Source organism: Gekko japonicus, unplaced genomic scaffold (assembly GCF_001447785.1).
Source record: "Gekko japonicus isolate JY-2015 unplaced genomic scaffold, Gekko_japonicus_V1.1 scaffold947, whole genome shotgun sequence".
In the NCBI taxonomy this organism is placed as follows: Eukaryota; Metazoa; Chordata; class Lepidosauria; order Squamata; family Gekkonidae; genus Gekko; species Gekko japonicus.
Genome location: NW_015159742.1, coordinates 258,874 through 273,910, shown reverse-complemented (window position 1 = coordinate 273,910; position 15,037 = coordinate 258,874). Strand labels below are relative to the sequence as shown.

Sequence of the window (15,037 nt, the reverse complement as noted above, 5' to 3'; positions counted from 1 at the left end):
CTACCCTTAGCGATTGATTGCCAATACTAATAAGAGGGGTTTTTTTAATTGTGGGGAGACAGTGAAATACACAGGTGCATTCAGGAACCTGACAGAAATGCTTAGATTTGCTGCTGAATACACCACAAACACCTGAAAAGGTAACATTTGCAAATAATGGGGACCTCCAGTCACTCTCCAGTTGCTCTCTCCTTATAGCATTCTATTGCTGATTTTGAGTTCAGTGGCACCTTTAAGATCAACAAAGTTTTCAAGGTATAAGCTTTCGTGTGCATGCACACCTCTTCATGTTCTCAAACTATGTTCTGCTGCTTCAGACCAACACGGCTACCCACCTAAATTTATTGCTGTTTCTGAGATTAAAAACAACAACAACAACAAAAAGGCAAAATAAAGATTTTTGTAAAAGATAGCAAGGAAGGTAGGGGGAATGTGGGAAAGAAGTGCACGTATATGCAGCTTGGGGAAGGTTTATTGGGTGTACATGGGCAGCTATGGGTGGTGTGTGAAAAAACTTGAAGACAGAATTATGCTCGATGACTGATGCCAACAGAATCAGCATGAAAAAACCCAGCATATAAGCACTTGCAAAAAAAAATTAGGAAAAACCAGAAAAGTAATCAAAGCAACCACCAAAGGGAAGAAAACGTGTGCAGAAAACAAACACCCCTCCCAAACCAGTGCAGTTGGAGAAAAGCACTGAAAAAACCCACATGTGCATAAAAGGCCTCTGTTGGGGTTGTGCTGTCACTGGTCTCTTCCTCCCTGTCCTCTGGTGCTCTGTGTGTGTGGGTGGAATGACCACATCAGCATTTGGTGGTTTGCTGCACCTGTTGCCTATTGGTGAGTGTTACTGAGATTGCTATGGACTGTGGTGCTCCCACTACATGGTCTGCACCTTGCAGAGCAGTGCATATCCCCCTGAAAAAAATGTCTATAGGAATCAGAGCACTATGGCTGCTGTTACATTGGCAGCTGGCTGCCAAACCAGCCCTCAGAATTGGGCTGACAACCAATGCTTGGGAAATCACTTGAAATACCTTGCACAATGAGGCTCTTCATAGACTGAAGCCATCTCCTTATAGGCTAAGGGTGCAGTGTTATAAACAATGGACACTGTCCAGCCATACTTCAGCACTATGTAATCCTACTGATTTCAAAACACCTTGCTTAACTTTCCCATTGTAATAAATGGGATTTGAAAATGCTTCATTTTGATGCATGCCTAGCATTTATAACAGTCTATTTAGTCCATAAAGTGGTGCTCTCCTTTAACCAGTTTTAATCTGATGGTTCACAGAATAATGCTTTCAATCCTAGCTGGAATATAGGTCATACCCACCATTCAAAGGGTGTCCATTTGCACACTCTTTGTGCAGTAGAAAATTCTGGAATTCCTGTTGCGGTGGGGAAAAGAGAACTCTGGATGAATGTAGTTTTCTGGAGACTGTGGTCTTGCTATGAAACAGTATAATATCAATTAAAATCAAATCAGAGGCATCTTGTATTTCGGGGAAATCTCTAATACATAGGCTCTAAACCACATCACCCAGAAGGAAGTTCCATTGCTTTCAGTAAGATTTACAGCTGGTTATGCTTATATCAGATGCATATTCCAGACCCATGTTATGAATGCAGCACATTCATACCTATTTTAAGCTTGTGTATGCTGTGGGGGAAAACCTTGTGGCAAGCTCTAAGTGCCCTTGGAGCATACCCACTCTGTGTGTGTGTGTGTGTGTGTGTATCTATATCTTCCAAAGATGCTAGCTTTAGAAGATACACCCAACAAATGTGGGCCATGTATCTCTCAAAATGGTGGTGTGTTCAGCCGCTCTTATTCTTGCAGCATGTGTTTAGGATGATGTTGCTGGCCTCTCTCTGTCTCTTACCAGTTTGACTCACTTAGCAGATGCCACTAGCCTACACTTGATTTGTTCAAGGAATGCTGCAAGGTCTACAAAATTGTTTCCTCTGAGCTATTCTTCAACCTTGCTTGGATTATTTCAGGGAGTGGAGTGCCAGAATCATGCTGAAGGCTGTTCTTGCATGCTGAATCATATTTGAGTGCCCACACATCCCTGACCCATGAACCATGATTGTACTCATGCATAGAAACAAGCACCCTCCTGAGTCCCGACAAGCACTCTCCTGTCCCGCCATTCCACATTCAGCCTGAAAAGCTTGTTGCTATACAGGCAGCAAGCCCACTAGATTTGTCACACTGGGAACAGCAGCAGAACTGCAGACAGAAGAGCTTAAAAAGCATCTCCATTATGCCAGGGGATACACTGTGATTTGTAAAAGCCCATCTTTGAAACTTTCCCAGTAAAGAGAGCGGCAATGTACTCTCCACACTAGACACCCCCCCCACTCTCACAATACCTACACTATAGAGATCACCCGTTCCAAGGCATACGTGATTCATCCAGGCAGCCCCAGCAGTTGCCAGCGAGGAGCCTCACAGAAAAACTTCTTAGCTGGAAAGATGGGACACTCAAGGGGAGAGGGGCAAAACCAAAGCTCAGAAGAGGATCGGTCTATGATGGATCAAAGTTCTGAAGGCGGAAATTGGGGGACCTTGTTTCCTGAGCCTTTATAAGGATTGTCACAGCTACCCCCAGCCAGGCAGTGAAGCAGTTAAGATTCCCCAGTTAGTTGCAGTTCCCACCTCCTGGGCTGGGCTAGGAGGCCTTATAAAGCTCATAGCCAGCAGTAGGAAGCAGTGGGCTTAGGTGGGGGGAGCAGCAGTGAGCGTGAAGACCTGTCCTGCTGTCACAGCACTCCTCCTTTTGCTGTTCTCCTGTCCCATCATGTGGGAGGCTCGCTCGTCCTCCTTTTGGAGGGCTATGTTTGCTGAGTTCTTTGGCACCATGTTCTATGTGTTTTTTGGCCTGGGGGCTTCACTTCGCTGGGTCGTTGGCCCCCTTAACGTTCTACAGGTGGCACTGGCCTTTGGTTTGGTGGCCGCCACCATGGTGCAGTCTCTAGGCCACGTGAGCGGTGCCCACATCAATCCAGCGGTCACCATGGCCTTCTTGCTGGGCTCCCAGCTCTCCCTCTTCCGTGCTGTCTTCTACATGGTGGCCCAGGTGCTGGGAGGAGTGGCTGGGGCAGCCGTGCTTTATGGAGTCACGCCACCAGCGCTGCGGGGTAACCTGGCACTCAACACGGTAACTGGATGCAGAGCTGTATGGGAGTGCGTTTGAGGAGGGGGGCATTCTCCGTATCTGAAATCTGAGGAAGTAACATTGCTATATGCAGGAGGCCTGTGTGATGGTTTTAAAATACAGATGAGAGACGATCTCATGGGTGCCAAAAGAGGGAGAATGATATTTAGCTTTCTGTGCCTAGATTAGCCTTTAATCCCAAGATCTAGAAAGGAAGCATTTTTAGTTTAGGGCCTGGAAGCAGAACCTAAAAACTTTAATAGATTTTTTTTGTATTAGCTTTCCCCGTGTATTGGTTTATCGACGTGGCTGGTTTCATAGCTGGGTGGGAGCCAGATAACAGAAAATGTTATATGTACATACATCTGAGTATGTAAACTGGAAAGGGGGGGGCGAGAGAGAGAGCACGAGGGAGCACAAGTAAGGATTTTGTAATTTTATAATTATGGCACTTTGAGAGTGTGCAGCAGGGTGGTGAGGGAGAGAAAGAGAAAGACACCCTCGCGGTCAAGTTATTTGTTTGTTTGTTTAATAGATCTATATCCTGCCCTCTCCCGAATATGCCTGAGACAGCAGTTTCATTTATAGTCTTTTGTGTGAATTGCAGATGTAGAGCCATGTTCATCTGTCGCAGCAAAAATAAACAGGAATCTTATACTGCCTTAAGAATACCAAATTATCATTCTAGCGTAAGGCTTAGTGGACTGGCACCCACGGTCAGATGCAGGCTGACAAAGTGGGCTCTGAGTCCATGAGAGCATATGCTAGAATAAAAACTGGTTAGTTTTTCAAGGTGCCATAAGAATCTTGCATGGAGGGACTGTGGTAGCCATTCAGTAACTGTTAATCGGATTCACTGACAGCTGAGCAGTGTAAATCAGCTCCGATAATGTAAATCGATCCTCTTGATGTCTGGAAGAAAGACGTCTTTTGTCCTTGCTGCCAGTCCCAGAGCGCTGGGATCAGACCTCGGGTGTCAGCTTTGATCTATTAAGAACATTTTCGTCCATCAGGCTATAATGTGATGTTGAAGCTCCTTCCTGCTGTAAATGAGAATGTTGCTAATGTCACATGGATGATGGAAGAGCAGTCTTGCAGTCAACAGAGGTTTTGTACTTATATTATATATTAATTTATAAAAAGTCCACATTTACCTGTCTGGGTACATTTTAATATTTGCTTAAGAGAAAAAAAATATGTTTGAATCCTTGTGTATGTTATAGAGGGAAACACACTGCCTGCTGGAAAAGATAAGATGTTCTGTCAGTGCCCACTGATGGGAATTATTGCTCAGAAGCCTGTCACAATTTCAGTGCAGTTCTCTTCTGGAGGCATTGGTGTTATCTGGTCTTAAACTTCCACCAGAGACTATGTGCATCTTTATGGCCATTCTGTGGGCATCTTTATGTAATGTGGTTCTTTTGTGCATTACAGTGCTTCATATCTTCAGTTTAGGAAGTGCTCAATTCAGGTATGTTGCATTGAAGTTAAGGGTAACTGAGCCATAGATATAAAGAATGGGTAGCTATGTCTTTTGAATAAAACTTTATATGTGTGATCAGGCTGAAGGTTTAAAATCAGGATGTAAATGCATGGAGTACAGAGAATAGCAAAGAAGATAGTTAACTGCTAAGGGAGTATAGGATTTAAAAAGGACCATGGACAGAGTACGGGTGCCATGAAATGTAACATTAGATCTACAGTCACTGCATTCCCACCCCCACCCCCCCACCCACGGGGTGAACCCAACATCCTTATGCTACATAAAAGATAAAGAGTAATTCCCAAATAGTTCTAAGCAAATGGCCCACTTTTAAAAAATGTGCTTAAAGTTTCACACCAATTGTTTTTCGGTTATTTCTCCCTCACAAAGCACACTCCATACTAATAAAATCTGAAGAACCGGATTGGAGTAGGGATGTGCAAACCTCCACCGGTTCAGCTTATGTCCTGTTCACAGGTTGTAAACAAGGAGCCAATTTTTTGCTTAAAATAAAAAATGAAATTTGGAACTTCAGAGATTATGATAACAGATCACCAGAATGTTAGTTTGTAATGGCACAAAAGCAATTATATAAATCAGTCATCAATAAATGCTATAAAAAATTCCAGTGTCCATCTAAGCAGATTTTTCTCAATGGCCACCAATCTGTTGGGATTGGCAGTGTTAATAGTGCATGTTCAATTCTGAAAAAACTGATGCAACCCTGTTCGGCAGGAGTTTGCGGAGGTTTGACATGAACCAACCAGACAGGGTGATTGGCTCATGAATTATTGAAACCTTCAAACATGGTAAGTTTTGAACATATTTGATGTGAAATGTGGCATCCCTGGTCTGGGGATGGACTGGAGGGTGAAGATGTTTCTTGAGGACACCCAGGTACCAGCCTGTCAGCACTGTGCACAACCAAGCTTCTATTGCAAACATGCAGTAACATTTTTCACAGAAGAGATGGTAGTTTATCTGATGAAAAGGCACAGTGAGTGTTCTTCCACAGCGTTTCCTCCACTCAAATAATATTTCATTTGTATGCCCTTTAAAGCAAGGAAGAAAATCATGTGGGTGAGGTAGGCCTGAAGTCATGTCTGAGGTCTGAATGGGTGAACAGCAGTGGCCTATCAGAATACGAGGTCTAGTCACAGGGAAAAGGAAAGGCAGTAAGTAGAAGACCATGTTGGACAGATGTAGGTGGGGGTTCTTTTCTGGGAAAGGTGACTAGAACAGCATTGCAAGCGGAAAGGATGACAAAGGTTGCTTGCTTCCATATGGGGGTTTTGTTCCACATTTCCTCTCCTCCCCCCCAAAACTGAAGCAGTTCTTTTTGGGATTTCTGTGTGACATCCTTCCAAGTTTTCCCCGGCTTTGCTGTGTTGTTGTTTTTTTTCAAACATGCTTTGGTATGATCTTTCCAGAAAGACTGTGTCAAAAACGAGTCCAGGAAATTCATACCCTACAGTTTGGTGTGTGGACAGGAAGATACGACTTTCATCCTCTCCCACATCCAGCCTCATTTCCCCTGGAACCTGCCGTCACTCCACCAGCAGCAAGTTTTTATTGGCTATTTTGTAATCAGCAGATGCATCACCATTGCATCATTATTTTAGAACTATACAGCTACCATCTTTTTAAAAAATGAGCAACAAGCGGGGGAAATGGCAGGTATGAGGGGATATACTATGAGGAATACCTCCATTGTTCTGGTGCAATTGCAAATATCTCTGCTTTCACAGCGGCAACGAGAGCAGAACAGGGAGTCATTCCCATGCGGAAGCAACCAAAGACTTGAAAAATAATCCACAGAATTTAGTGGTAAGGGTGAGGAAGTGTAGCATTGCCAAAGTTCAGCTAGACAGGCTAGAGAGTATCTTGCAGCACGCACCTTTGGTCATCTGTAGATGATTATTCCAGATACTTCCTTCTGTGATGTCTCAGCTTTATGATCTTTCTTTCGGTGGATGGTTGAATTAGATGGACTTTTGGTTCCTACCAGCCTGATTATTCTTCTAAAATGCAAAAAGCCAAGGCTAGCCCTTACAGAAGAAGGGCATGTCATTAACTAGTGATATACACTATCGCATGATTTTTAACGGAGCTCTGAAGTTGAGAGGCAGTGGCATGGCTAGGGTTGCCTGGTCCCTCTGGCCACCAGCAGGGGATGGGGAAGTGGGGTTGCCAGATAGGAAACTTCTGGAGATTTGGGGGTGGAGCCTGGGGAAGAACAGGGGTGTCAGTGGGCTCCAATGCCACAGGGACCACCCTCCAAAGCATCCATTTTCTCCAAGGGAACTGATCTCTGTAGTCTGGAGATGAGCTATAATTCCAGGGGATTCACTGGTCCCACCTGTAGGCTGGCATCCCTACATTTCTACCTTAGGCTGGAGGAGACTGTTCAACTTAAATGACTCTTCCATTGGAGCAAGGTCCACTCAAGTCCTTGGAGGAAGGCTCCTTAGGTGGGAGGAATGCTTCAAACTTTGTTTAGTGGGTAGTAGGATACAGACTGCAGCCAGAATTAAGTGTAGTGAGCTTGAGCTTGGGACCTGTGGATTGTCCGGTGGGGATTCAACTGCCACCGAATTCTGGCCAAAGGAAGGAACTACCAATGGCAAGAGGGCAGGGCCGTTAAAGTGATACTCCTTGCCTCTACATAGGTTTCCAAGATCGGAGGTCTGAGCATCTCTGAGACTCTTTTGCTGCTGGTTACAGGCATCTGGCTTCTTTGTTGTCTTTCCAGCTGTTTCCCTTTTACTTTGCTTAATCTCTGCCTTGTCCTAGCCAGCCTCTGTCTTGACTGAAACTGGATCTGGAAAATAGTGATGTTTTCATAGTGACCAATGAAAATGTTTTGCCTGTAAATCTTCCCAGCTAATTTTTTAACAGCACCAGAAACATCTGCTGGGCATGGAATGGGTACAATTAGAATCAAATTCAGCCTGGGAAAATGAACAAGATGGGCCTCTGGGCACAACTTCAGTAATTATGCAATTATAGTTTGACTGGTCATATCAGCAAGGGACAAAATCAAGTATTGACTTATGTCGTTCCCTTATAGCTCTCTCTCTTTCTGTGTGTCTCCCTGGCTGCAGATACACCCCAGTGTAAATGTAGGCCAAGCTACCGTCGTGGAGATCTTCCTGACCCTGCAGTTTGTCCTCTGCATCTTTGCCACCTACGATGAGAGACGCAATGGGCGCATGGGGTCTGTCGCGATGGCTGTGGGATTCTCCCTCACTCTTGGACACCTCTTTGGGGTAATGATGCGTCAGAAATCTGAATGCAGTCATGGCCAGCTGTAATCTATTTGCACAGTGAGGCATGGCTAAACTAACAGCCAGCTTGCCTCTCAGATCAGCAAGTCTGCAGTCACATCCTCACCACACCTTCCACCTATTTGTGACAGGACAAATCACTCAGCTGCCTTGTGTCTTATCTGTAATATACCTTGCTGTTGAGATCCCCAGGCAGGTATTTAGAACCTGTACAGCACAATGTGTACTGCAAACACTATTCAACTTGCCCCATCAAAGTGGCCATGTCCGGGAATAAAAATATGGTGTGACACTCATGGAGTGACTATAAGTTGACAACTAAAGTTTCTACAACCTTCTATGATTTGCAGGTGGTATGTCAGCCTGTGGCAGGATTCTGCAAATACTAGGTTTCTAAATATAAATTCCACCCAGCCTTTAGTTAGGGGTGCAGTTGAACGGTTCTACTATCCTGTAAAGGAAAGGGTGCTTTCTCCCCCAGACTTACCCTCTCTCTGGCATGCAGCCCTCTTAGGAAGTTGTGGGCACAACGGTGCCTTTTGCCCTCTCTTGTCTCAGAAAGCATGCCACCCCTCACACCTAGTGCTGCCCAAGCCAGAAAATTTTGATTGGTGGGGCAGGGGAGTTGGGAGCGGGGAATTTAATTAGATTACTAATTGGATTAGATTAGTTCCCTGGGAAGGTCCCTTCCCTCCCAGAGCCGCCCTGCAGCTTCTGGTCAGCTGTTAGAGGGGAGTTAAGCTTACCAGAAAGGGCAGGGCCACTTCTCTTTCCTTCCCCAGCCTCCCCTCTGCTGCAGGGGGGGGGCAGAGAAGGGGACAGAGAGAGAGAGAGAGGGCATTCTTTGTCTCTCTTTCCTTCCCAAGCCCCCCATGGGGGCAGGGAGGCTGGGGAAGGAAAGGGAAGCCACCCTGCTGCTTCTGGTGGGTAGTGGGTAGTGAAAATGACCAGAAGTGGCAAGGCAGCTTCCCTGGAAGAGCTGGTGTGGCCTCAGAGGGGCAGGGGTAAGGAGCGTGGTGCAGTGGGGGTCTGGCAGGGCTCCCATCCACAAGAACTCTTGGGTATTAGCCAATCTGGGTGCCAGGTTCCCTGGCTCAAGCCCACCAGAACATGGTCACTCCAATCTGGAGGTGTTAATGCATCAAACAGCTAGCATGTTTTCCCTTTGGGTTGAAAACAACCCTGTCTATTCAGTGAAGCCTGTCTTTCCCATACTCTGCCATTCTGTGAGATGCCATCTCAGCCTTTCATCTCCATAACTGTCACAGAATATCTTGCCCATCTGCTGTTCATCCATCTCAAGGAAAAAACTGGACTGACTTGGGACCCAGAGGCATGGGGGTGCCTGGAATACAGGGAGAAACCCTCTCTCCATCCTGACCCTACTCTCTTGCAGATATATTACACAGGAGCTGGCATGAATCCTGCCCGATCTTTCGCCCCTGCTGTTATCACCCGCAATTTCACCAACCACTGGGTAAGCAAGAGGTTTATGGGTGTGTGTGTGTCTTAAGATAATAGGTTTAAATGATCAGATGTGTAATGGTTGTGAAGATGACTTGGACGTGACTTAATCTGACTCAGTTTCCACCAAGGCCCTATTTCTTAGTGCCACAGAAGCCTCCTTTCCCACAAGAAAACCAGATACCAAGGTCTACCACTGGGGTCCCATTCCTCAGGACAACTGATCTCTAGGTATAATGTTGGGATGGGAAACTGAGGGAAACCAGTGCCTGGATCAGGGGTGGTAATTAAGCACTCTGTGATGCTGTGTGACAGATGGCAATAGCAAAAGATTCCCATGGCAGCAAGTTCTAGCGATATAAACATGGAATCACAGATTTTTGGAAAATGTGCTACTGTAACAATTCACTTCCTGAATTTTCTTGTCCAGACAGGAAAATCTAGGAGGTGAATGATTATAACGTAATAGCCAATGTTCTGTGGGATCCAGCCTAACAGGAAAGGAGTAGGCCAAATGAAAAAAATGTTAAACAGAAATGTTGCAACTTAAAAAAGAAATTAAACGAAAAGCTTGAACCTTGTTTTTACCATGTACTAGGTATTTTTTCCCCCTGAGATATGTCTCAGGATATTTAGAATTCCTGGTGCAGTCAATACCTAATCCCGGATAGTATCCTTTATTCTGCTTCTTCATACTGTGCCACCTGTTGTTCATCCAACCAATCTGGCCTCTGAAATAACTTTCTGGGATGAAATTCCTCTGTGTGGAATTTGCATGTGCAAAGAGCAGCACATGAATGTTCTGGAACACGGAGAGACCAACTGAAAAGGGGGGGGGAAGTAACAAGCGAAATGTCATAGGATAGGGACTTCAGTGATTGCCATCTTCAGAACTTCCCTCCCCAGGGAGGTTCGTCTGACTCCGTGCATTGTTATTTTTGTCTGAGGATGAAGACTGTTTGTTTTGTTTGGCATTCCCTCACTAACTCATATTTAGCCCTCCATCTAGTGTTTATGTGTTTAAATTGTTTTAAATATTTTGTACATATCTGTATTTTTAATGCTGTTTTTAATATTTGAAATGTTTTGATGTTTACCACCATGGGGACCCAGTGTCTGGTTAAAAGTCTTTAAATACTTCAAAAAAAATGCTTTAGAAATGCTTTAAATAAATACAAAAACATAGTGCCCAACTACCATGGCACCCATAAATATGTTTCCTGGTGACCACTTCCTTCTTCCTCAAACCAAAGAGCCAGTCCTGTCCTTTGTCCAACTCACTGGAGTAGGAAGTACTTCAGAAGGGCCCAGGGGGCATCACTTTTGTGCCTATGGGGACTCAGGAAACACCTGGCAGCCATTTTGTGGTGGCCCCCCACTCAGTGTTCTCAAACTTTTCAAAGTAACCCCAATAAAGCTGAGAATCCCAAAGATAGCTATTTTTAAGAGAGTTGAAAGAGGTTTGAAAGAAGCTTGTGCAGACACATTTCTTTTGCTGTATTGGTTCACACAATGTTTTTATAAGTATGGCCGAATCTGGAAGCAAGATGGAAAATTGCAAAATTAGTTTAGTGCAAGCAAAAAGTGGATGAGTTTGAACCTCTTAAACTACCTTCAGCCCTCTGGGGGGAAAGTCTGTCTCCAGACATAATTCTGATTTGATACAGAATAAGGAGGAAACAAGCAGATGAGTTCCTAAGATGGGTTCTGCCAATGCAGATCGGTGATGTTAAGCCACAATGTTAACCCATGTTAAAAAAGAAAAACCTCCAGGCAAGTTTTAAAAAATCCACTAGAACTGTAGGGAAGAGAAAAAGTTAAAAATTTCCCATGGTGCATTAATTCTCTTTAGTTGCATGGAGTTTTTTCACACACACACCCAGAAAGTGACCCCCCATTTGAAATAGATTAATACGTTTCTACCACCTCATTTTATTGCACGTTTAGATCTGGCCACAGATTTATTTTGTAGAATGAGGTGTTGCATTGAGCTGGTAGCATTTTGGACTCTACCATTAGACTCCAAGTTTGTAGCAGGGATCATATATTTTGATAGTCCCCACACACACACACACACAAAGTATCCTGCGTGTAATAAACTGTGATCAATCTTTCACCTTGATGTGCTACTTTTAATTTTGCATGCAACAAACTTTTTTTAAAATATGAAGCAGAATTTTAAAATGTTGCTCCCCTATTATTATTCCTCTTTGGGAGTCCCATATATGTCCCAAGAAACATGGGCCAGCTTGGAAAACAGCATGGGGTGGGGTGCTGAAGCCCATTGCCGTGCGCAATCAGACTTATTCTGTCTATACCACCTATTCAGTTTAACTACCACCTGACTCTCTTGGCAGACATTTTCTTTTGTACAGTGCTATTTCTATGTAGCTTTTAAATTTATTTAATGCACTTCTCAACCACTTTTCTAAACTCATTGCTCCCTTTTCCCATGTGTTTCTTCCTCTCTTAGGTGTATTGGGTTGGACCCATAATCGGTGGTGTATTGGGCGGCTTCTTGTATGACTTCATCCTCTTCCCCCGGATGCGTGGCATCTCAGAGCGCCTGTCTATCCTCAAAGGTGACCGGCCAGCTGAAACGAGTGCCGCCCCAGAGCCTCCTGGGGAACCTGTTGAGCTGAAGACGCAAGCACTATAAACAGTGACCCAGGGTGATCAAACCATAGCATACATACCCCTCCTCTGGGGAGAGAGGGGGCAGAAACAACTGGCCCAGTATACAGACTGTTATTGCTCCTGGCCAGTAGGAAGTGATGTCTTAGGAGACACAGATCCGATGGGACAGTTTGTTATCCGGTCTCTCTAACAGACTAACAAACAACACACACACACACACACACACATACAAAAAATCCCCCAGAACAACAAAATGGGGAGAGTGGGTGGGATGGGGAGTGGAGGGGATGTCATTGCCTGATTTTTAAATAATTTATTTTGCGGTGAGAAATTTTGGGAACAGTTTTGTGGGAAAAGATATAGGAGAGCCAGTTCCTCCTGATCTTCCCCTTTGAATTCCTGCAAAATGCCAGAGTTGCCTCTCTGTGTGTAGTTACCCGTGTGTAGTCTTTTTCAATTAGGTATTGGTTCTGTGTGTGTATGTGTGTGTGTGTGGGGGGGGAGGAAGAGTATAGCCCTTTGCAGGCCTCACGTTTCTGGGGCTGGGATTGCAGGTAGCAGGAGATGGCACCACATGCAATCAGCTTAGTATGCACATTCTCCATTTTGTCTGAAGAGGGCAATGTGTATATTTTGCAGCTTCAGAACATGTGAATGTATCCCCCCCCCCCAAAAAAAAAGTCAGTTTTCAGGTAGCATGTACAAATCTGCAACATACCCGCATTGCCCTTTTCAGACAAAAAAGGGGATTGTACAGAATGAGATTATTGTGCATGGTGCCTTAGCCCAGTATGTGCAATCAGAGCACTTGGCTTCACAGCACATGAAAAGGGCTAATAAAAGAAGGCTTCCAACAGTATCCATTCCTACCCCCAGTCAAGTCACCTTCTGCATCTCAGGGTGCAGCTAAATAATACATGTCAAGCAAGCTGAGTCAGGGTCCCCACCCCCCCCACCCCACTCGACCCATCTCACAATCACATGTATTTTCTGGGATTCACCTTAAAAAACTGCTTGGTCACTCAGGCGTGGCTTGGAGGACTGCAGCAGGGGGAGTGGCTTCCACCTTCCCTCACACATTGTTTTCCGTAGTGGATTCAGCTGCAGCCCCCCAGATCTGCTGATGACACATGTATTGTTTAGATGCACCCTCAGTGCTCTGCAGTCTGCTCTTGAGTTGTGTCCTTCCGCTAGCCGTGCTCTCTAGCACAGAGTCGAAAGACCACACCACTCCATCACACGTTATCATTGCCCTCTTTCATCTCCCTCTCTCTCTCTCTGGACCAAATAATCTGGCCCCTCCCTGGGTTTTCAACCTTCAGGTGGTGGCTGGAAGTCTCCTAGGATTACAACTGATCTCCAGGTGAACGAGATCAGTTGACCTGGAGAAAATGGCAGCTTTGGAAGGTGGGCTCTATGGTATCATAGTCCTTCCCCTCCACAAACCCTGCCTTACCCAGGATCCACCCCCCAAATCTCCAGGTATTTCCCAAACTGGAGCTGGCAACCCCACCCCTCCCTCCTCTCTGTGGCTGTCCTTGCCATGCATAGAGGCCTAGCCCCAGAGTTCTGGGGGAGCGCCAGAAGTGAAAAGGAAGTGCATCCTATCCTTTCCCAATTCCAGTCAGCAGCTGCCTTGAAGGTCTTATATACGTATTCCACTTGACTCAGAGTGACAGAAGGAGGGGAGAGAGGGGGGACTGTGTGTATGCTTCCATGTGGGAAAATGAGTGCTTTTGCATGCTTGTTTAGTTATGTGTGTGCACATATACATGAGCATGTGAGAATGAGAAACTGCAAAGCATGACCGGCATCTTGGGGTTCGGTTCACTGGACAATTTAAAACCAGCACACTATTGCCTTCACCCCGCCTCCCCAAAAAGATTGGGGGGGGGTCCTCATTCAGTGTCTGGAGTTGAGAGTCAGCCCTTTAGGGACTGCCTTTTTCACCCTAGGATGGGATGATTAGGATGATAGTGTTCACTGTTCAAGAACTGGAGACTCTTGTGGAGAGACATGGCGTCTGATCAGTAAGAGTAAAGCTTTTGAATCTACTCCCGAATTAATTTTTCTTCTTCTTGGTGCAGTCTCAAACACTAGATACATACAAGTGAAGTATACACAGCCTGTGTAGCACAGGCTATGTGGGGCTTGGCCCAGAACAGGTCTCCACACCAATCATCATAGGAGGATCAGTGTAACCCAGGGATAGATAACATAATAACAGTACATAGCACTGATAGAGCAATCAAGGGCACCTCACAGACAGTATCTCTATAATAGCCTTTGTTGATAGCCTTTGAAGGCAGGGTTGAGAGGCCAAACCAGATGCCTTTGGCATCCGTCTCTTTCTGTTGAGGAAGGAGGCTGAATCCTCAAGTGCAAATCTTGGGTGGGGAAGTAGTGCTGTTAAGCTGGCAGAGGACACATCTGCAGGAGACACATGTTGTTGAGAAATTCTTACCCCTATGCAAGTCCATTGTTACTGGTTTTCTTTTAAGATGCAAAGCATGTGATGGCTTTGCTTAAAACTGGTTCCGAATAGCCTGAGCCAGGAATGGGTTGTGCAAATTTGTAGAGGTCAGCATTTTCTGTTCTTCTCCTGGCCCCTCCCAGATTCCCCCCTCAGTACTTTGGACAACCCCTCAACTGTCACCTTCTTTCTCCCATCTACTAAAAAGGGACTGTTTGGGGATAGCTGTTTCCATCTTGCCTTACTTGTGGTGTTCCTTCTATCTGAAGAGTCAAGTTAGCTATGATGAAGATTTCCTTTAAAAAAGTGAAAGCCTCATCCAAATTAAGACAATCAAAAACAGCACAAACTCTGGCAAAACAAATGTTAAGCTGACCCCCCCCCCCAAAAAAAAAAGAATTGTGAAGAGAACGCTGTTAAAAACTTGAAAACAAGCAATTAAAGCTTCTTTAGATACATCAGACTTGGAGCATTAAGTGACTAAGGATTATGAAAGATAGGTAGGGAGTTTTCGGAGGCCCAG

General features: G+C 45.1%; 1 protein-coding gene across 1 annotated transcript; it reads left to right on the top strand.

Moving 5' to 3' along the window:
• The first annotated feature begins 2,813 nt into the window (after positions 1-2,813).
• On the top strand, positions 2,814-12,063 carry MIP (major intrinsic protein of lens fiber). Its single transcript, XM_015429722.1, has 4 exons — positions 2,814-3,173; positions 7,758-7,922; positions 9,337-9,417; positions 11,878-12,063. The coding sequence occupies exons 1-4, from the start codon at positions 2,814-2,816 to the stop codon at positions 12,061-12,063; spliced, it is 792 nt and encodes a 263-aa protein (XP_015285208.1).
• The last annotated feature ends 2,974 nt before the right edge of the window (positions 12,064-15,037 follow it).